Source organism: Phascolarctos cinereus, unplaced genomic scaffold, assembly GCF_003287225.1.
Source record: "Phascolarctos cinereus isolate Bilbo 61053 unplaced genomic scaffold, phaCin_HiC Scaffold_4;HRSCAF=312, whole genome shotgun sequence".
Taxonomy (NCBI): domain Eukaryota; kingdom Metazoa; phylum Chordata; class Mammalia; order Diprotodontia; family Phascolarctidae; genus Phascolarctos; species Phascolarctos cinereus.
Genome location: NW_027555847.1, coordinates 308,028,200 through 308,050,052, shown reverse-complemented (window position 1 = coordinate 308,050,052; position 21,853 = coordinate 308,028,200). Strand labels below are relative to the sequence as shown.

The 21,853-nt window shown below is 38.1% G+C and overlaps 1 protein-coding gene across 2 annotated transcripts in view; it reads left to right on the top strand.

Annotated features, from left to right (window-relative positions):
- VCAN (versican) overlaps positions 1 to 21,853 on the top strand; it is a 137,146-nt gene that overhangs the window by 54,918 nt on the left and 60,375 nt on the right. Inside the window, exon 7 of one of the 2 annotated variants that reach the window (XM_021007938.2) lies at positions 1,102 to 4,095. The exons of the other annotated variant lie outside the window; for it this stretch is intronic. Coding sequence (XP_020863597.1) covers positions 1,102 to 4,095 — 2,994 coding nt within the window. The remainder of the gene's footprint in view (positions 1 to 1,101; positions 4,096 to 21,853) is intronic. 2 annotated transcript variants of the gene reach the window in all.

Sequence of the window (21,853 nt, the reverse complement as noted above, 5' to 3'; positions counted from 1 at the left end):
ATTGTTAAAATTCCAATTTTTCCAAATTCTAACCTCCTTGTTCACCATAATGCTGCGAAGTCCTGTGTAAAATATTACATCCACATTCATACACTACATTCCTTTGGAAAGTTCAGTCAATTGCTGGTAAAACTTGAGGCATTGCAATATAGCATTTTATGATGATGTGTTATTTTCTATTGCTTAAACACACTCCTACTGTTGCTCAAGATTTCTTTTGGTGATTTGTAATTATAAGCTGAAAATATACCATGTAGGTATTTTACTTCCTGTTCTACATTTGTGTTTTATGCTAAAGTTAGCCTGGAAATAGCCCCCATGAGTGAGACTAAGACCGAGTGCAGAACAAAGGCAGAGATGTAACAAATGTCAGACAAAATGTTCCAGAAACATTTTGCTAACATGCAAGAAGACCATTTACAAAGCTATGCTTCGGTTCACAGGAAGATGAAGATAAATGTTTAAACACCTGGAATACAGTAAAGAGTCTTTATTTAAAAAAAATAACAACTTCATATCCTGTTTTTATCAAAATCTCCAGATTATGGACAATCTAGCTATTTATTAGTAACTCAATTACATTTGATGTGGCTTTTTGTTTTTCAGTAATATTAGACACTCCCTCTCCCAGGAGGCTCCATGCTGCCTGCACAGTTCTCTCAGCTTGGGCCACAGGGTGGGGGATTGTACAAAGCCTGGGCCCAAAAATTTAACCCAACTCTGGCAAGATAGTACAAAATCCTCTAACTAGATTTTCAGTTGCTGTTGTGACTCCCAGTGTATGTGTTTTGTTTTACTCTACGTAGCCAAATATTTATACCTGCAATGTTTTTTGTGATATCCCAATTACTTAAAGTCATAAAATTATTAATTTTTCTTAACTTAGCCATACTTCAGGGATAATAAAAAATCATCCTTTGCCAAATAAAATAATGGATTGATTTATGAACACTGAATATTCATCTGCATGATTATTTGTCTTTGGATCACCTGGGGCGTAGATTTTAGTTCCCCCTATCCCAAACACCAGACGGGCAAACATGAATCCTGTTTAAGAAATCAGTGGCTTATCTAATTTACTCTTTGAAATTATCTTTCTAGCTAAACAGAACATATCAGAGGCTACAACCATCCAATTGAATATCCCTGTGGAAACTGCACCACCCAATTTGTCCAAGGAACCACAAATAATACCAATCCAAGCTACACCCAGCATCCCTTTAATCACCGAATTACCTGTCACTCAATCAAATATTCCTCCAATAGGGGAAATAGTGAATATTGAACAGAAAATCGCATTTCTTCCACCTGGAGTGATTGAGGAGAAGTTTGAAAAGGTCACGACTCAACCTGAGGCTGCCATAGGCAACTCCACAGCTGGGAGTACAGAAAGGCTGTGGGATATGGAATATACACCATCTGCATCAGGACCACTGGAGAAACCAGATATATCTGAAATTGAAGAAGGAGTTTCTTTACTGTTACCAACTTCCTCAGGAAATGGAGTGCTCCAACAGGAAACTGTCACCTCTTATCATGCCACTGACTTGTGGGAAAGGAACACAGAAGATGCTCAAACACAAGAAGTGCTTACCCAAAAGGAAGAAATTGAGGTGGGGCCCTTGGTAACATATGTAGAAGCTTCAGAGCATCCTCCAGTAAAGGAGTCCTTTACACTCGGGACTCTGGTTGTATCCACAGAAATGGGAAATAAAACGGAAAAAGGGCCAACAAATGTTGTTATTTCTGGATTAGGGCCTACAGATCACTATGAATTCACTCCAAGAGAAGATGAAGAAGAAACATATACTATTCAACCTGATCAGAACATCTTTGCTTTTAGCCAAGTTCCAGAAGTTGTTGCAGTGTCAAAAATCTCAGAAGAGAGTAACCTCACTCTGAGGGAGCACACTGATTCTATAACAACAGTCACAGTAGCCTTACCTGTAACCATGCCTACCAAGGAAGGTTCCTCCATAGACAACTGGGAAGAGACACAAACCAATGGCAAGGTGACTGAAGACTTTTCTGGTCAATATGGGTCCACGCCTTCGCCATCAGAAAATCACACGGAAGTCAAATTTTTTGCTTCCTCCCAAGATGTTACTGCACTACAGGGTTTAGTTGAGGGAACACCCACACTTCTTTATCCTGATCAGCAAACAGAAAGCAGAGAAAGGGAACAAACACCTAAGCCAGAAGCAACTACTGAAGAAACAGAGAAAGACATGACAAAAGATCCTTTTTATGGGAGAATCGAGGAAGAAGAATTCTCTGGAATGAAGCCTTCTCTTGAGAAAACCGATGTCCCCGACTACACTGACGAAATGATCAAGTATTTTGATGCTTCTGTAGCAACAACAATCTCAGCAAAGATAAGTTTAGAGCCAATAAAAGAAAAAGACATTGAAGACAAGTTTCTAAGTACACCAGTCAGCTTAGAAACAGATGGCCCTCCCGATATAACAAAGACGGAAGAAAGTACAACCAAAGTTCATTCCACAAGCAGCACTTTAAGTCTGGAGGTTATCACAGTATCCAAATGGCCACTGGATGAAGATAGCATGACATCCAAGCCTTTGGCATCAACGGAACACATAGGCACTACAGCATTGCCCACTGCCTTACTTACAACTTCAGGAACAACTGAAAAGCATTTTGAAACTGGAAGAACTTTTCCTCTTACAACAGATATTACCCAAAGACCAATGGCAGAGTTCACAGAAGAATCTTGGAAAGACAAAGAGGAATTCACAGTGAGTTCTCATTCAACTCCTAAAACAGGCATTAAAGAAGAATCAATTGTTAAATATTCTCCCACGGAGGGAGTTGTCGATACAACCATGGAAGGGAGTGCTATTGATGAAGGGCTAGATTTGGACACACCAAAATCAGTAACTACTGTCCATCAATTTGCACAAACTGTATATGGGGAAGGACTAGAGTTTGTTAATTATAGTAGCAGCACCCAGGAGCCTCCTGCTCATGTAGAAGCTGCACAAACAGTGTCTTTAATTCCTTCTGTTTCATCAGAAGGTAAAGCCACCCACGATGTGCACTTGATTGACCAGACCCCTTTTGAAGCAACTCACTCTCTAGAGACCACTCAAACAATAAGCAAAAGTACACAAGTAACTCCCATTGAGCTCCCTGTTTCTGAGAAAGAACAACCTACTGAACATCCAGTGTTTGCCACTGGCTCTGTGGCCACCCCTTCCTTGGAGGTACTGGTAACTCCACAAGCAAAGGACACTGATGAGCATGACTTTGATGGATCAGCATATCCAACCTCTGAAGATGGGTTGGTGACAGATTCTGAGCAAGTTCCAGTCTTTAAAATTACCGTTGGAACAACAGAGCATAGTACATCTCACCCACGTTATGTTTCTGTGACTGAGCACCAAGTGAAGACTGAAGTGGAAACAGTGACCCTCGGCACTACGCTGGAAGGGCACTTAAGTCCCGGACCTGAACAAGAATCTGAAAGAAGGGCTAGCAGTCCTTCCACTTGGGAATCCAGATCACCTTCTAGCCCATTCACTACAGAAGGTGTACCTCGGAGAACAGAAGAAACAACTTCTGGGAAAAAAGAGGAAACCTCCCAAGATTATACAGAGGTTGGCTCAGGATTATTAGAAGAGCCCAAAGGCACTGAAACAGTTGTGCTCACTGCAGTTGCAACAGTGAAAACCACCATGCCAAGTGATGTAACTACTCTCTTTAGTTCATTAGACAGAATTCATTCCACTTCAACTTCTAAGTCCTTTGTCACTAAAGAGAAACCACTGATAATTGATAGGGAACCTGGTGAGGAAACAACCAGTGACATGGTAATAATTGGTGAATCGACATATCATGTTACACCCACTCCTCCTGATGATGTGGTAACTAAAGAATTAGAAACAGATATTGATAGAGAATATTTTACAACCTCAAGTGCCTCTTCCATTGCACAGACAACAAGACAGCCCACAGCTGAGGAAGGCAAAGATGCATTAGGATCTCAGGAAGTTTCTACTTCAGAGCCTCAGGCAAGGGAAACAATCCGCCCTGATATAAATGTATATATTATTACAGTCACAGGCAACGAGACAGGTAAGTCTATTCTTTCTACACATGCCATTCAAGGCAATCCACATTTTTACCATGACAGTTATTTTTTGAAACACGAACATATCAGATGCTGCCATTAGAAGATAACTGGAGTGTGAAATATGTCATGAAAATGATATTTTAGTTACATATAGTTGCACTAAGTGGTATGTTGGAAGATGGTGATAGTACATTGGAAGAATATTTGATAAAATTTGATTTTGAAGGCCATAAGAAACTCGCTTTGTCATCTAATATAACCAAATCATCTATTATACATCATTTCAAAACATGTGGAACCCAGTGTTTTAATTTCAGTGTCCTTCCATCATTACTACTTAAGTGTAGCATTTAGACTGTGTTAACATTCCATTAGTCTGTAATTATTAACATCAGCACTTACAGTTTGGACAGCTAAAAAAGTGTTGGATCTTCATGGAGTCCACACATACAAAGATAGAATCTGGAGCTCATTTTGGAGTGTTCTTTGTGGGGAATTTTGCAGGTTCACTGTAATCAGTTTTGGGTCATATCATTAAGTACTACATGGAAATTGTGGTTTAAAAGTGATTTTTTAATGCTAGTTCAACACGTTTTTTTAGCTGATGTCCTTGTGTATGTATGTATGTAGCTTTGTATTCAGTGGGTATACAGAACAGAAATGGATACAGTACTGACATTTTACAATATTATAATTTTTATTTATGACTAGTAACAAATAACCTAAACTAGATGGTCTGGTGGTGATTTTAGTGCTTCATTGGATTCCTAAATAACCTGGTATTTAAATGGTAACACAGAACATTTTAAACTTTGTCTTCTTTCTTTGTGTGTTTGTAACACCTTTAAGTCTGCTTGAATATATATATATATATATATATTCTTTTCCTCTCAGAAATAATTCTTTAAAGGTCCTTCTATTGAATAGTATCTATAAGTCCAATTACTGAAAGTGACATTCTCATCAAAATAAGTGTGCGATGCCATTTACACCCAATAACGGAGTTGTGAGTGTACTACATATATGGTTTAATGTATTTGCCCAGATTTCCTTAGATCAGGGAAGTTATCAGGTTACAGATAAAAATCTTGACAAGGAACTAAGATAATTATTAACAGTTCTATGTTGATCTGGAAGATTATTGGCGGATTGGAGGAATATCATGCTTAGGAAGTGCATTGTTTAACTGCTTGCTGCTTGGAGATGCTGATCACAGTGGTTGATTTCTTAGTAATAATGCCTTTCTCACAAAGTGGCCAGGATTCCCTACTGTGAGAAGTGGATGGTAACTGAAGCAATGGGCCAGCTGTATGTTTACATAGGTCATAATGGAAACTTCAAGCAGAAATTTTCAAAATCCTTGCACATTTGTCCAGTTGTTTCTATACTTCTATATGAGAAAAGAATATGTAAATATAAATACTCCTCATCTGAAATGAAACTTGTGGAATTTACTTTTCTCTCTCTCTCTCTCTCTCTCTCTCTCTCTCTCTCTCTCACTCTTTTTCTTTCCCCCCATTGCTGCCCTCCTGTGTGTGTGTGTGTGTGCGCGTGCTGCATCTATAACTTTATCTGGAGAAAGAGAGACAGAGACACAGAGAGAGAATACATTGGAATTAATAATTATTTTTAGAACAGCATTAATCTAAATTTTCTTGTCTTTCATTTGTTATGTGTCTTTGTACTCTTAAGTCCAGTTAAGTCAATAAGCATTTGTTAAGAATTTACTACGTGCCAGGCACTGGACTAAGTGTGTGAGAAATACAAATACAAATAGAAAGAAAGACAAGTACCTGATCTTGAGGAATTTACATTCTAATGGAGAAAGACAACATGTAAAAGCAAGCTAAAAAGTTTGTTGGTGAGTGAGAATGAGGGCAAAGAAGGTACCTGAACTGGAGTCATGGTAGAAAAAGTTCAAAAAATGTAGAGTTCAGACTGGAGAGGAAAGAAGACATATGACTGCTTGCCTTCTGCCTGAAAGGTTGTGAGAGGAACTGGTGAATCGGGAGAGGCCACAGGGCAGAGTATATAGTTCAGTGTGATAATCTCAGGAGTGAAGTGAACTTTCCAGGGTGAAGACGTTTTCATAGCATGGAAGAGAAAGGTCAGAGAGTCAGGACAGTGGTCTAGAGAGGAATCATATGGCAATAATTTCATAATAGACTTTTTTTAGAGTAGGCTCTGCCATTACCATTGGTGCTTTGATTTTTCTTTGATGAATGACAATTTAAAGAGAACAAGAGTAGGAAATACGATTTTGCTAGGGATCATATTAATTCCTGTTCCCCTTGACTAAATTCTCTTGAGAACAAGTTTACACTTCCTACCTTTTGCCTGCTTCTTCATTATTCAGGATGGAGAAAGGGTTGCCACATAAGTAAGAAAGAATCTGTTTGTGGAATTGAGATGGGGAGGGGGATGGGAAGCTAACTCTTATCATCTAATTTGTGGCCTAGAAGCATATGTAGATCCCCCTACTTAATTTGTATAACTAATTTGTAAGTGTATACTTTAAGTTTGCTTGCAAGGTGTGGATAGAGAGATGGAATCAGAATCAGGAAGACCTAGACCCAAGTTTCACCTTGAACACATAATTACCATATGATTCTAGGCAAGGCACTTAACATCTCAGTGTCCCCAGGCCACTCTCCAAGACTATAAATTTCTTTTTTTTTTTTAAGGCAAATGGGGTTAAGTGACTTGCCCAGTGTCACACAGCTAGTAAGTGTGTCAAGTGTTTGGTCTGAGGCCAGATTTGAACTCAGGTACTCCTGACTTCAGGGCCGGTGCTCTATCCACTGCGCCACCTAGCTGCCCCCAAGACTATAAATTTCAAAACAGATGCTAACCTGCATTGGAAAGTGGATTTCCCTACCATGTTGAAATTACAAGATCAGACCAAAACAAACAAAAGTTCCTTTAAGGTAAGGTGACTGGAAAAAAAAAAAAGGAAGGTACCATTTGGCAATTCTTAAATTTGTGATGGAAGACCAGATTATAAAATGAGGAGGAAAAAAAGTGATTTCCTACAGTAGAAGGATTTTAAGGCTTGAGATAAAAGAGGAGGCAGAATAGCATGTTTGAGCATCTCAGCTAGCCCTGAGGCAGCTCACAGCAAAAGGTGAGGATTTATAAGTGAACAGTGAATGAGCTGAACATCCTGAAGGATTCAATCCAGGGAAAGAGGAACAGTCATTTCCTCTCATGCCCACCTTTAGAAAAAAAAGGCAGAAAATTGTTCTGAAAATATCATTGAGACAAAAAATCAGGAAAAACACTAGGAAAAACATCACCTGGTCACCCCGACAAAGAGAAGTACTGCATATTGACTAATTTCTTTCCCCAAATCTGCTCTTCTCCTTAATACAGAGCAGGGATCCTTTGTTGAGAAGAAAAAGTTTATTTAGATATGTTCTGCTGTTGGTACGAAATTCAGCTTTCTATTCTAAGATAATTGTTCAGCTATACCAATCTTTGACATAGAAATAACTCTAAAGCAGAAATAAAATTGATGATATTACAAAGCATTAATTTTTTTTTTGTACAGAAAAAAATCTAAGGTAGATGTGACATTTATAAGGGGGATGTATACCATTTTAGGAAAACCTATTTAATAGAAAAAAATAAAAAAAAGATCATTTTCAGGCTGTAAAATCACATGATAGGACTATGAGTTTCATTGATCTTTGTAGAAATCCAGAACATCTTAATATAATCAACCTCTAAATATTCTATGCAATCTAAACAGGCAGTGATATATGACCTAGATGTGAATGATACTGCGCTATAGAATTTGTCATTTCTCACTGTTCTTAGTTCTACCAATCTTGTTTTCTCACTGCCATGAAAGAAAACATGCTACTTGTGACACTTTTATGTTACCCTTACTCAAACGGATCATAATAACAAGTTGGGTGCTGGTGCTGGGGCTGGAGGGCAACTGTGGTTAGCAGCTCACAAGACTGAGGGAACTTTTCAGCTCATAAAACTTTTATGAGCTGAAAAATGCTACAGGGGGTGTTTAACAGAGGTCCAGGGGTTACTGAAAACATGACTTCTGTCTATTGCAAGAGTAATTTGCACACCTGCGTTCTGAGAAAGTATTGAAAGGTTTTCTTTGTGAACATATGAAGGTAACTGGAGCCTGTTTCTAGGGTCAGCCCATTCTTTGGGGAAGGGTTTTTGTAATCAGGCATCTTTGAATTGCAAGTCAGCACAGAAATTCACACACACCCACACCACATACACACACACACACACACACACACACACACACATATACACACACACATGCACGCACACAGCTAGCATGTATTGTTGTTGTCACTATATGTTACTGATATCAAATATATCAGAGTATATTATATTAGTACCTGATATTAAATATATCAGAGTATCATATTAGATAAATGTTAATTGCAAATGTAAAAATAGCAGGATAATAGTTGAAATTTGAACCAATGAGTTGTTAGTAGCACTTGAGGATATATGTAATTCACCAATAATCTCACCTCTAATATATATGTATATGTGAGTTTATTGGCATAAAATATATATTTTATAATAGAGTGCATAGGTATATAGATGTTACTCCTCAGCAATTTGTCAGTGATTGATTAATAATTTGTAAATATAGTCAAAATTGTCAAATGAATTTTACAAATACAATCTGACTCTACCGAGAAATCACCCAGTGATTTCCTGAAGTAAATGTTTCCATTACAGATTGTGGTCTTTCTTATGAGGCCTATCTTCCTTGGGTTTTTTTCTTTCTTTCTTTTTTCCTTGTAAATATTTTTGTTTAAGTAGTGGTCACCATCAACATATATATGTACACACATATATTACAATAATTCATCCTCAGCCTTGAATGCCATTAATTCATGAAAAACAACTGCCTTTTTTTTATTACTAAATGTATACTTTTAAAATGCCTATTCTCCTGAAAGAAACAAAAAGCTATAGAATGAAGCATACTATGATAGAGAGCAAAATAGGCAAAAATAGATGATTAAACCTCACAGGACTATTTATTTCTTCTACTGTAGACACCATGTTACTCAGAAGGAATAAGAAATGGCTTGAAAAACCTTGGGGTTTTTTCTTGTGAGAGTAATCTTTTTGAAAGTGGTTTTCCTTGTTTCGTTTGGTTAACATCTTTGAAATTGTATTGCCTGCTAATTGTCTCCTTGAAAGATGACAGGCGCAATGTTGTTCTGTGGTCTAATGGTTACTTAAAGGAGTATGACTTAGTCACTTCTTGTCTTTATTGAAGAACAATGGTTTGGCAAGCAATTTCATGCCCAATGAGGGCTAGATATGAAGTGGTGGCTTTATTGAGCTCACTGTAGGTGTGAAACTATGAACAAAGAACTGAGAGACTGGAGAAATTCAGATTTTTAAGTAAAATTAGCCACATGTTAAATAGTGGCGATATTTCAAGGTAGTCTTACCTGTCTCACTGGCGTACATTTTGGACAGATAATTGCATGTGTTAAAACTTTCCCACATTGCTTATTGGTATAATTACTTGCAAGAGTCAGGAATAATTTTGCTCTGACTAATTTCTTCTGCATTCTGGTTCCTGTACCTAAGCAATGCATAACAGTTAAGTTTTTTTCTGACATTGTGGCTTTTGGGAGGTGGTTCAGGAATAGAAAGTAACATTAATTGAAGGTTTCATTTTCAGAGAAAAGAACAGGAAATGTTTGGGTTTGTACCAATATTTAAACATTTTGTTGTGTAGTTTAATTTTTTAAAAAATAGGAATATTTACATGAGCCAACCTTAGAGGACTCAAAAGATGACCGTGTCCTTTGAATTGCTATAGCATAATATTTTGTAATCATGAAGAACATATTTACATCTAAAAATGAAGTGTGACATACTAGACAGAATCCTAGACTTGGAATCAGGAAGATTTGGGTTCCAGTCTTGCCTCTGATAACATCATCATCAACAGCAACAGCAGTAGGAGCTAGTGTAGCTTCATTCTCTGAGAAAGGTTTTTCTTTACCCTGTGGGAAGAGAGACCCAGTGATGTCATTAGAGATTTGTTTTGGGGTGGTTTACTTCCATTCTTTTTCCCTTCCTCCTCTCTCCCTCTCTCCCTTTCTTTTCTTCCTTCCTTCTTTTTTCTTTCTTTTTTCTCCTTTCTTTCTTTTTCCTCCCTCCCTTCCTTCCTTCCTTCCTTCCTTCCTTCCTTCCTTCCTTCCTTCCTTCCTTCCTTCCTTCTTTCTTTCTTTCTTTCTTTCTTTCTTTCTTTCTTTCTTTCTTTCTTTCTCTCTTTCTCTCTCTCTTTCTCTCTCTCTCTCTTTCTCTCTCTTTCTTTCTTTCTTTCTCTCTCTCTTTCTCTCTCTCTCTTTCTTTCTCTCCCTTCCTTCCTTCCTTCCTTCCTTCCTTCCTTCCTTCCTTCCTTCTTTCTCTCTCTCTCTCTCTCTCTCTCTCTCTTTCTTTCTCTCTTTCTCTCTCTCTCTTCCTTCCTTCCTTCTTCCCTTCCTTCCTTCCTTCCTTCCTTCCTTCCTTCCTTCCTTCCTTCCTTCCTTCCTTCCTTCCTTCCTTCCTTCCTCTCTCTCTCTCTCTCTCTCTCTCTCTCTCTCTCTCTCTCTCTCTCTCTCTCTCTCTCTCTCTCTCTCTCTCTGCCTCTGTCCCTCCCTCTGCCCTGTCTCTCTGTGTCTCTTTTCTTACTTATAGTAACTTACAACTGTGGAGAGATTTCACTTCTGTTAGTCATAAATCTGATAGGAGAATAATGTCAGTCTCGGAATGAGAAGTTCCATATGTGGGAGCAGGTTATCCAGAGCAGAGGTTCTTAACCTTTTTTTGTGTGTGTATCAGAGAACCTTTGGCATTCTGGTAAAGACTATGGACCCCTTCTCAGAATAATACTTTAAGAAATTTATAATTGAAAGAAATTCTAAATTTCATTCATAGATTAGTGAAAATAAAGATGTGATTTTTTTTCTTACCCAAAATTGCCAGTCCCCTGAAATTCAACCTTAGGGAGTATATGCATCACTGGTTAAGAATCCCTGCTCTAGAATAAGTAAATGAATTAAACTTGTGGTTTAAATTGCCCAACCACTTCATTTGGCATATAAAGAAACTGAGTCTGGAAAATTCAAAGTGACTTACCCAAGGTTGAACAGCTCCTTAGTAGGTAAGCTGGCACTAGAACTCAGGTCCCTAGATTTCCTATCTATTGCTTCTTCCAGTATACATACTTCCTGAATTTGTCACTCTATCAGACAGAAAGTCTACCAGCTCTTTTGTGAAACACTTCTAAATGATTATCCATCATTTTTATTGTACCATTCTTTTGAAAAAAAATCTCCAGTTAATCTTTATTAATCTTCACAACATACAAGGGAGAGTGACTTTAGTGATTAAATAGAACCTATGAGGAAGGTTAAAGAGAGAATTGTTAGGAAATGACTTTATAATTAGAAGAGAGATCAAGTTTTGACACCATGCGATTGGAGTTTGAGGAGACAAGTGAAAAGTGAAATGATGCTCTCTCCCCTAGTAATGAGATAGATACATCTGTTCTCTCTTCTTGCATCAAAGGGAAATCTCTCTCTTCTCCCTGAAACTGACTTTGCTTGATTCTTTACATCTGCTAAGCCATGTCTTGAAAGTGTAATAAAATTCACCATCCTTTTAATCATCAGTGGTGAGTGAATTCCTGGAGAAGGAGAATAAAACTGAAATGTTAGCAAGAAGAGGTTCTCTTGCCAGCTTCCGAAACAATGATTCAAAATCTTCTTTTGTAAAAGTATAATCAATTGATCTGAACGTATTTGAGCATGAACTGCAAATGCAGGACTGTTCTAGGCTGAGGGTAGGGGAGAAAAGAAGCATAACATACCTCTCTGCAAAAACCTTAGAATTAAAGGGAGAGGACAGAGAACAATACAGAGAACAAAGAGAGAAATACAAGGCTGTAGACTTCAATGCAAATTGTGGGGCTGGGAAATCTATAGGAATTCAGAGGTAGGATATATCAATATGGGTAGGATCAAGTCCAATGACTTGAGATTGGTCTTTGAAAAATGCACAGACATTGAAATAAAAAGGAGGAAATCATTGGTAGTTTGCTCCCTAAGTCTAGATCCACAAATACATCTCTGGTTCTTCTCAAGCTTAGCTGTCAGATGGGGCAATAGGAGCCTTATCTCTTACCAACTGCTGTCCTGAATGGTGATGGGAAAAGGGAGAGCATATGTCCTTAAACTCATTATTTCTTGAGCTTTCCTGCATTTCTTTCTCAGGTACAGTGTCTCTCTACTACCTCTAGGTTCAAATCGCAAGTCCTTCTTTTTGACTTTTAAATCCCCTCACAACTTGGCCTCGCTCTACTTTTCCAATCTTCTTACATTTTACTCCCCTGCTATGTCCTCTAAAATCCAGTGTCTCCAGCCTTCTTGCTCTTCTTTGTACATGACAGTCCACCTCCCAACCTTATGCACTTATATTTACTATTCCCTCTGACTGAGGTGCCCTGCACCATCATCTCTGACCCTTAGCTTCTCTGACTCCCTTCAAAACTTAGCTCAAATCATAAAGAGGCCATTCTTGTTTCCCTTTAACCCTCTTCACGCCTTTCCTCTGAGATCATCTTCCATTCATAGTATATATACATACACACATGTGCACATAGCTATTTAATGTTGTTTCTTCATGAGAATATGAGAGAACATTATTATCCTCATTAGAGTATTGAGTGCAAGGGCTATGTTTTTTTGCCTGGCACTTTGAAAGCTCTTAATAAATGCGAATTGAGTAAGCCAGAGAGAGATACTCCTAGACCCTCAGGAACCAGCAAGTCTTACAGAATATACACCAAAGGAGGAACTTTCCTTTATCTTTTAACCTAATTAGCCATTACAAAGGAATTAAACGAGTCTAGCCAGCCAGCCTTAACGTTGTTTCTACTGAAGCCGTAATTCTTTCTCCCATCGGTCTGCAAATGACTTGAGCTTAATTTTCTCATATTCTACGAATATTGCCATTTTTTCTTGTTAAGAGCTTTTAACTTTTCAAAGTACTTTCGCATCTGTTATGGCAGTTCATAATTTTGCACTAATGAAGTAACTGACCTAGAACTTCTTCATAGGGTGCTTATACTTAATAATCCTCTCAAAGCTTAATTATATCTTAAGGCAAACAAAAACAAAACCCCCATGGCTTTGTACAAACAGGCCAATCTGGAGTTTTGTCTCTGCATTTATTTGCAGGGTGGTCTCAGCAAGTTCTTAATTTCTCTGTCAGAAATGTTGCTTCTAAAATGGACGTAATGACTATAATTATATGGGTTCCTAAACAACTCTCAGTAGGATGGCTGCCCCTCCACCTCTTATAGGGAACTCAGACCAAGGCTGTCTCTTTGCGTTGGAAGGCTTGGGGCAAAAGTACATTGTGTGTTCATCCCAACCCCACTCCAGGTGAGATCTGCCTTAAAAGAAAAAAGAAGTTATAAAAGGGTGAAAGTAGGAGGGAGGAACACAGTCCCCATTTGTCTTGACTATTTGAAGTATATGAGTGTGTGAGGGTAAGGATTGTATAGGAGGAGCCTCCTGGTTTTTCCCACACCAGCTGACAGAGCAACCTCTTTCTCTCATCCATGTCTTCCTAAGGCCTTTGTCCATTGCAGGGGCATGAATCTTTGGGGTTAGGGAAAGTACAATAGGATCATAGATTTGGAGATGGAAGGAATCATGAGTGCAATTTTTCCAACCCCCTCATTTTGCAGAGGAAGAAACTGATCCTTAGAGAGGTTAAGTGATTTGCCCTTTCTCACATCGCACAGGTAGTAAATGGGAGAGTCCGTATTTGAACTCAGATCCTCTCCAAAGCAAGTATTCTTTCCACAATTCTGCATGGCCTCCCAGGGCATGGAGTTTTCATTGTGATTTCATTGTGCATGGAAATAGAAATATCAGGGAATAAAAGTAGCATAGTACTGTAGAGAGATAGGTTAACTGGGAATCAGGATTAGTAATAACAATAAAAATAATCACAATATAGCTAATATTTATATAGGGCTTTACATATATTAGCTCATTTGAGCCTCACAACAATCCTGAGAGATAGCTGCTATTTTTATCCCCATTTTATAGATGAGGGAACTGAGACTCAGTGAAGTTAAATGGTTATTTGGTCATAAAGCTATGTAGGCATCAGGTGTGGGATTTTAATTCTAATCTTCCTGGCCTCAGGTTTAGCACTCTATCCATTAAGCCATTTAGGTCCTGCCTCTGACACATACTATGTGACCCTGAGCAAGTCACTTAACCTCAATGCTTCAAACAATTCTCTATGCTGACAAATTATAGAGAAGCCCTAATCTGCTATGCTACGGAGAGCTCTCACTCTACAGATGAAATCACTGGTCAGGTCCAAAAAAACAAACAAAAAACATCAAAGACAATTGTCATTTTGGCTCATTTCCTCCCCACCCCACAATTATCAAACATTTCTTTTTCCTCCCTTCCTCTTGTTCCTTCCCTACTGGGGAAAAAACCAACCAACTAAATAAACAAAACATCAACCCCCCTTAACAATTATACAGTCAAGCAAAATAAATTTCCATATGTTGAAGCAAAAGTCTTAAAGAGATTTCTTAACTACTGTAAGCTAGTTTGTTGCTTTAGCTAACAAACTCAAACCACAGAAAGTGTCGTGCCCTATTAACAGGAATCTTTTAATTCCATTTAACCTGAGTCTGTGTTCCTATAATCTAGGCCTATTTTCTCTTTTTCTGGCTCCTGTGAAAATGGATAACTCATATTAGTCCCTTAATGAATGTTCATTGACTTGAACTGAATAATTGTTTGGACACCTTTTTTTTTCTGTATTTTTGAGCAGTCATTTCAAGCTGAGCTCTTCAGAGTAGGAAAATTTAGGTCCTGCTTTGCACTAGTTGTATAGCTAACTGTAATCTTTTTTAAAAAAAATAGGATTTTTCTGCCACCAAAAATAAAATCAAATTATATTAAAAATTCATTTAATAGTAATACTACAAAAAGTCATTTAATACTAACAAATTGTTAAAGGTTCATCTCATCATGTCATGTTTAACCAGTTTGATGGGAAATTTTGCACAGAAATCAGCTGTACAATCAGCTACAATTTAAAAAATTTAAATACAGCTTTGATTTAAGGCATTTCAAAAGTAAAATTCATTAGTTTTGCTCTGTGTACCTCATGTATGTAAAATTCTTTTTGCCTTTGATAGCTACCCATTTAATTTCTTTTGGAAAATGATTCTTTTTCTCATTTCTTTATACATTTCCACAGGTCTTAAGAAAAAAATAAACTCATGTTACATATTCATAGAATGCATGTACATTCTCTATTGTCTTTTCCTTGTTGTCAAGGAAACTTCCTAGCTCTTGACACAAGGGTTATATTCCTCTTTCTTAATAGCATTTAGATCATTCATTTATCTTATGAATAAACAAGGTATTCATAGGTCCTGGGTCATTTTTACGATTTCAGGGAAGGGGGAGGAGTTGATGAGAGCTGCATTCAAGAGAAAGGGAATGGGAGAAAAACTCTTTAAGGCTTAAACTTTATGAGATTTGATGAATGAAAACAACCAATTATGAACCACAGTAAAATGGCATGAAAGTTGAAATGGAGAATGGAATTATTTGCCTAGCTTCTTCAGACCAGAAAACTTTTTTGCCTGAATTGTCTGAATAACTGTAACATGTGTTCATTTCTCTTGGTAAGTGTTGTTGTTCAGTAGTTTTCAGTTGTGTGTGACTCTTCCTTACCCCATTTGGCATTTTCTGGGCAAAGATATTGGAGTGGTTTGCCATTTTCTTCTCCAACTCATTTTGCAGATGGGGAAACTAAGGCAAATAAGGTTAAGTGACTTGCCTGGGGTTATACAACTAGTAAGTGTCTAAGGCCATATTTGAACTCAGATCTTTCTGACTGCAGGCCCGGTGCTCTAGTAAGTGTAGACCCAGTCAAAGTAAATGATTTCTATATTTCATGAACTCTTGAGTTTCCTGTAAGATGCAGGGAATTCTAGGAGAATCTAGTCTAATCATGTATGTGAACTTATTGGCTTGAACTTATTCAGACTCACTAAATATAATGTGTACACCATTCAGCTGAATCTAAATAAAAGAAGCCCACTGATTATACTGATTGTAACACTGATTATGTAACTGAATGTTGTATAAAAAGCTAGAGAGGCAAGGTGGCAGAGGAGATAGAGGGCTGGCCTCAGCATCATGAAGACCTGGGTTCAAATCCTACCTCTGCCAAAAGTTTTGTGACCCTAGGCAAGTCACTTACTTCTTAGTACCCCAGAAAACTCTAACATTCTAAACTGAGGCAGAGCTGCTGATCTACTCTGATTAAGGTAATTTTCTCATCTGGAGTTGACTTCCGCAACGAAATTATAGGTCTGCAGCAATAAAAACCATACATTGTTATAATGTTATATGTATAATATTTTAGCTGTATAGTGAAGATCAGGCATACACACATGTTTATATACACACACATGCATACATACTTAGCAGATAATGCATTTGTGAAGTGCTTGCTATGTGTCGGGCATTGTGCTGTGCTCTGGGGATAGAAATACCAGCAAGCAAGATAGCTCTTGCCCTGAAAGGTTTTACATTCTAATGAAGGAAGACAACTTGTAAAGGAATACTGGCAAAGGGAAGATGAGGAAGGAGAGGAGGTTACCTGTGTTTGGAGTATGATGAGCAGACTTCTGGGGTCCTGAAGCATCCTCCAGTGGAGGCCTAGGCTCCACAAGATAAGACGACTAAGCTAGCCAAGGGTGGAGTCCAAGTTTCTGGCGGAGGTGGGGAGAAGAGATAGTAGGAAAATAGGTCCACGGTAAGGAGAAGACCAGGAAGTGGTCAGTAGGTACTATGAGGGACATAAAAGAGACATGAATCTCTGCCCTCAAGGAAATTATAATCTATTTGAGGCAGGAAGGCAAAAATGTAGGTGACTAGGAATTTATAGATTGGGAAACACAAGTTGTTCAACAGTTTTAGGGAATAAAATCGAACACCTGGTCAGTGCTCGAAGGAGATGAATCCTTTAAAAGAAATGATCGATTCAGGCACAGTATAGACCTTCTAGCCACTGTCAATAAAGGCATGGAAATAGAAAGAGCAAGTTGGGGGTAGGTCAGGGGAAAAGGGGTCATGAGGATGAAAGTGAAGTAATTCCAGTGCTGAGAGCAAATTTAAATGTCCCCTAGTCCAATCTCCTTATTTTACAAATGGAGAAACTGAGTCTTAGAGAGAAGTGGCTTTCCAAACTAACACAGTGAGTTTAATGGCTCCCAGTTTAGTGCTTTAATTTTTTTTTTCTTACTGAGTAATCAGGTTGAATGTTGGGCAGATTAATCACTGAATCTCTGAGATGAAAGGATACAAGAGGTCATCAAGTCCAGTTCACATGAAAGGGCCTGAGGCATTTTGGTCAGAAAGGTCATTTGGAACCCCTGTGGATTTCTAGGCAAGGAAGGATCACGATGAAAATAATATTTGAGAAAGATTATCCTGTTAGTTGTGTTTATAAGTGCTTAGAAGTGTTTTACCATAATTATAATAAGTTTACATTTAACAAGTTACTCTCCCCTGCCAAGTAGTGTACTTCCATACACTTATGACTGAATCTATTTAGCAGTCAGGCCATCCCAACATTTCTTATTTCATTTACCGAAAATGCTTCCCTGAGCATTTTTTTCTTTTAGACCTGTTCTTTATTGTTAACATTCTTATCTTTGACTGCCCGGGGCATTAAGAAGCAGGCCCTGCTTTTTAAGATGTTTAATTGAGCATAAAATTGTCTTAAGACAATTTTTAAAGCATAGATAAATAGGGAAATGTAAACATAGATTTTTGCTCAGTTTTGGTTGATTCCTTCTGCTCTTGCTCTATAAACAAAGCATGGAGAAATGGAAGTAGCCTGGATCACTTCCTAGTTCAGGCAGCTTTTTTTATCTGTTGTTCAGACACTTGCCAAATCCCTGAATCTAAAACTTCTTGATTACAATCTGCAGTAAAGTATTTAATCTATCCCTAATGGAGGCTATGAGTCTTGCATCATTTCTACTAGTGAAAAGAGCCCACACTTAATGATAAGGATCTAAGCATATTTAGACCAGAGGATTTTATCTAAACTACTTTTCCCCTTCTCTAACAAATAGCATCAAGTGGAGATTAAACTGAAATTGGGAAAAAAAAAGATGATTTTCCACTTATTGTGTGCAGTGCATGCCTGTCTCTAACAGCGAGGTTATCATTGATGCGCACATTTTTTACACACACATACGCACACATTATGTCCTCTCTAGATGTAAAATTCATGACTTGAGAAGTGTCAGGCTTTTGGCTCAACATGAGTAGGCTGTCAATGGAAGATAAAGAGCCAGAGGCATGCCAGTAAGTGAAGCACAGCTAATAGTGCTAATGGAGATACATGGACCAGTGAACCTGATAATTTCAGAATCTTTAATCTGATTTCTCTCTTAGCTCTTGAAGACTTCAAGTGTTCGAGTAAATTTTCACATGATTTTTAATCACCGTAATAATGGATGCAATAACCTACCCCCCTTCCCCACCACATATACAGATCCTAAACCTGGGCTAAAAATGTAGGATGTGCATATGTATTCACAATTGTGGTCTTTTCATTTGAAAGCCATAGGCTATAGTTAGCAACTAGACTTAACCATCACTTAGTGGGAATAATAGAAATTTAGTAAATTATCCAGCCACAAAATTAGTTGAAGTATCAGAACTGAGACTTGATCTCTTAAGTCCAAGACCAGTACTCTTTCCATTAAACCATGCTGCCTCCAGCAAACATCTATAGAATTGACTCTTTTGTTTTGAGACAAATAGTAAAATACAGGTTTCCATACCAGTACAGTGGTATCCTCCTCATCCCCTACTGATATAACAAGAATAATAGTAGTAGTAGTTAACATTTGTATAGTGCTTACTATGTGCCAGGCACTGTACAAAATACTTTACAATTATTATCTCATTTGATCCTCACAACAAACCTAGAAAGTAGGTATTATTATCCCCATTTTATAGATGAGGAATCTGAGGCAGACAGATTTTTTAGTGACTTGCTCAGGGTCACACACCTAGGAAGTATCTGAGGCTGGATTTGAACTCAGATCTTCCTGATTCCAGGCCCAGCACTCTATCCACTGGACCACCTAAGTGCCTCAACCTGATTTGTAGCATCCATGATTGCAACAGTTGTCTATTGTTGTTACATAAATAATATGCACAGGTGAAGGAGTTGGAGTGACTAAGTGACTGGCATTAACCATGTAATGAAAAAAAAAAGCGGCAATTTATCTTAGGGGATTTAATGTTTCTTCTGTGAGATGACTGTGCATGCTACTATTTGACTACATAGGGTTCTTTTATCTATAGAAAGTATATTTCACACATAGAATTTGCTCAGTATAGAAACAGACCCACCATCCTCTTTTGATAGGTAAATTTTCTTCAAAGTCAATGCATGATTCTTTTTCCTTTTGTCAAAACATTAAGAAGTTAAATTAAACACATCAAGGACCAGACCATTTATTTAAATATAGTGTCATTTACTGTGTTCCAAGAAGATTCTGGAAATAGAAAAGGGTGTTGCTGTTCAGTTGTTTCAGTTATGTCTGACACTTTATGACCCCACTTGGGGTTTTCTCAGCAAAGATATTGGAGCGGTTTGTCATTTCCTTCTCCAGCTCATTTTACAGATGAAGAAACTGAGGCAAACAGGGTGAAGTGACTTGTCCAGGGTCACACAGCTAGTATTTGAACTCTGGAAGAGTCTTCCTGACTTCAGGCCTGGCACTGTATCCATTTTGTCACCTAGCTGCCCCAGAAAAGGCAAAGTTCTTTTTTTTCCCCTTGTGTTTTGCATCTTTTCTTCCATTTGATTATCTCGGTTGTACAATTCAACACATTGATTAAACTACTTACTAGGCAAGGTGGGTGAAGAAAATATGATACACGACCTGTTCTCAGGAAGCATACAGTCTAATGGGTGGGAATGTAGTAAGACAAGAACAAAAACAACTTATATGAGGGAGAGTGAGAGAAATGTGCGTCAGTTCAAGCAAAATGCTATAAGAATAACAAGGAGAGAGATGATACTTTTATTTTTAGGGTGAGATGATAAAAAAGAGCAGCTGACTTGAACTCTGAAGGGCAGGAGGGACTTCAATAGCCAGAGCTGGGTGGATGGGGTGTGGCATTCATGGAAGTTCTGGAGGTTGATGTGAGCAAAGGCACGAAGACAGGAGTGGAGTACCATTTGGTGGGGACAGAGTACCCGATTCTAGCAGCAACCTCAAGAAATATGCTTTTGCCTAATTAACCTGTTCCTTTGCCCTATATTTCCTTCCTAGGCATTACTGGTGCGTAAACAGCTTTACTCACTATTTGTTAGGTAGCATTGTCACAGTTTTTTGGGTTGTGAATTTTGAAATTGTAAATGCTAATAAATGAATGGAGTCTGAGCTAAAACTATGCGTGAAGAAAGAAATTCCAGTATTCAGCTGAGTGTCTGGCCCATAGTAAGGGCTTCATAAAACCTTGTTGACTGACTGATAATTCTCATATTGTTCGGAAGACAAGTCAAGTCAAGGCAATAAGAATTTTTTAAGCACCTACTATGTGCCAGGTACTGTGTTGAGGGCTGGGAATATAAAGAAAGGCAAAAGAAGGGTCCTTGCCCTCAAAGAGTTCACAGTCTGATGATTAGTATAGTCAGTTAGGTGTAATGGTATGGAGTTATAAACCAGAATTGTATGTGGGAGTGGGAGTGGAAAAGAGGATAGGTGGAGTAGGGAGCTGCGACTTACTACGGTGGGCAAGTGATCACCTGAGTCTCTGGTGGATTTGATGAATATTCCAATCAAACTTACAGCTAACTCTTTATCTAGGAACATATAAGAGGGCACATCTCATAGAGGGGAGACAGTCACCAGTAATGACCAGGTTTCATAGACTGGAGGACGCCTCCTAATAATTGGCTGACTGAGTATTAGAGGCCTTTCCCAGTATTCTATGAAAGTAAACTGGTCTGAAAATCCTCTGTTATTCAGACTTTTTGTTGTACAGATTAGCAAAGCTGAATTTATAGATTTTCTAAAATAATGGCAGAATGAAGTTTCTGAGTCCAATTCTTAAATCTGTTTGTCAGGTATAGGGATCAATATATACTTAAGGGCTGATGAATATCAATTGTCCTAAATTAAAATTAGAGCTGCTAATCTAATTCTGTGGAGTGTGGAGGAAGGGGATATGATGATAGGATAGCACCCATAACTGTTTTTTCTACCTTGTGTTAAAAAAATCCAGATGGGTGTGGGTCAGCTAGGTGGCGCAGTGTATAGAGCTCTGGCCTTGGAGTCAGGAAGATCTGAGTTCCGGCCTCAGAAACATAACCCTTACTTACTAACTGTGTGACTCTGGGCAAGTCACTTAATCCAGATTGCCTCACCAAAAAGCAAAAAAAAAAAATACAGACAGGTGAACAACTAATAAATGCATTGAAAAAGGATTCTAAAAAAAGGTCTTTTTCTTCAGGTGTGACATTATTGTGATTGCAGCACCTTAATATGTATTCAAATTAGAAAGCATGTTCAACAACTAGCATTTGACAATTTAGTTTTTGGTGAAGTAGTTCCCCCAGATAGCATAAAACTGTAGAGAAGAGGTCTTTATCCATCTGTTTGATGCA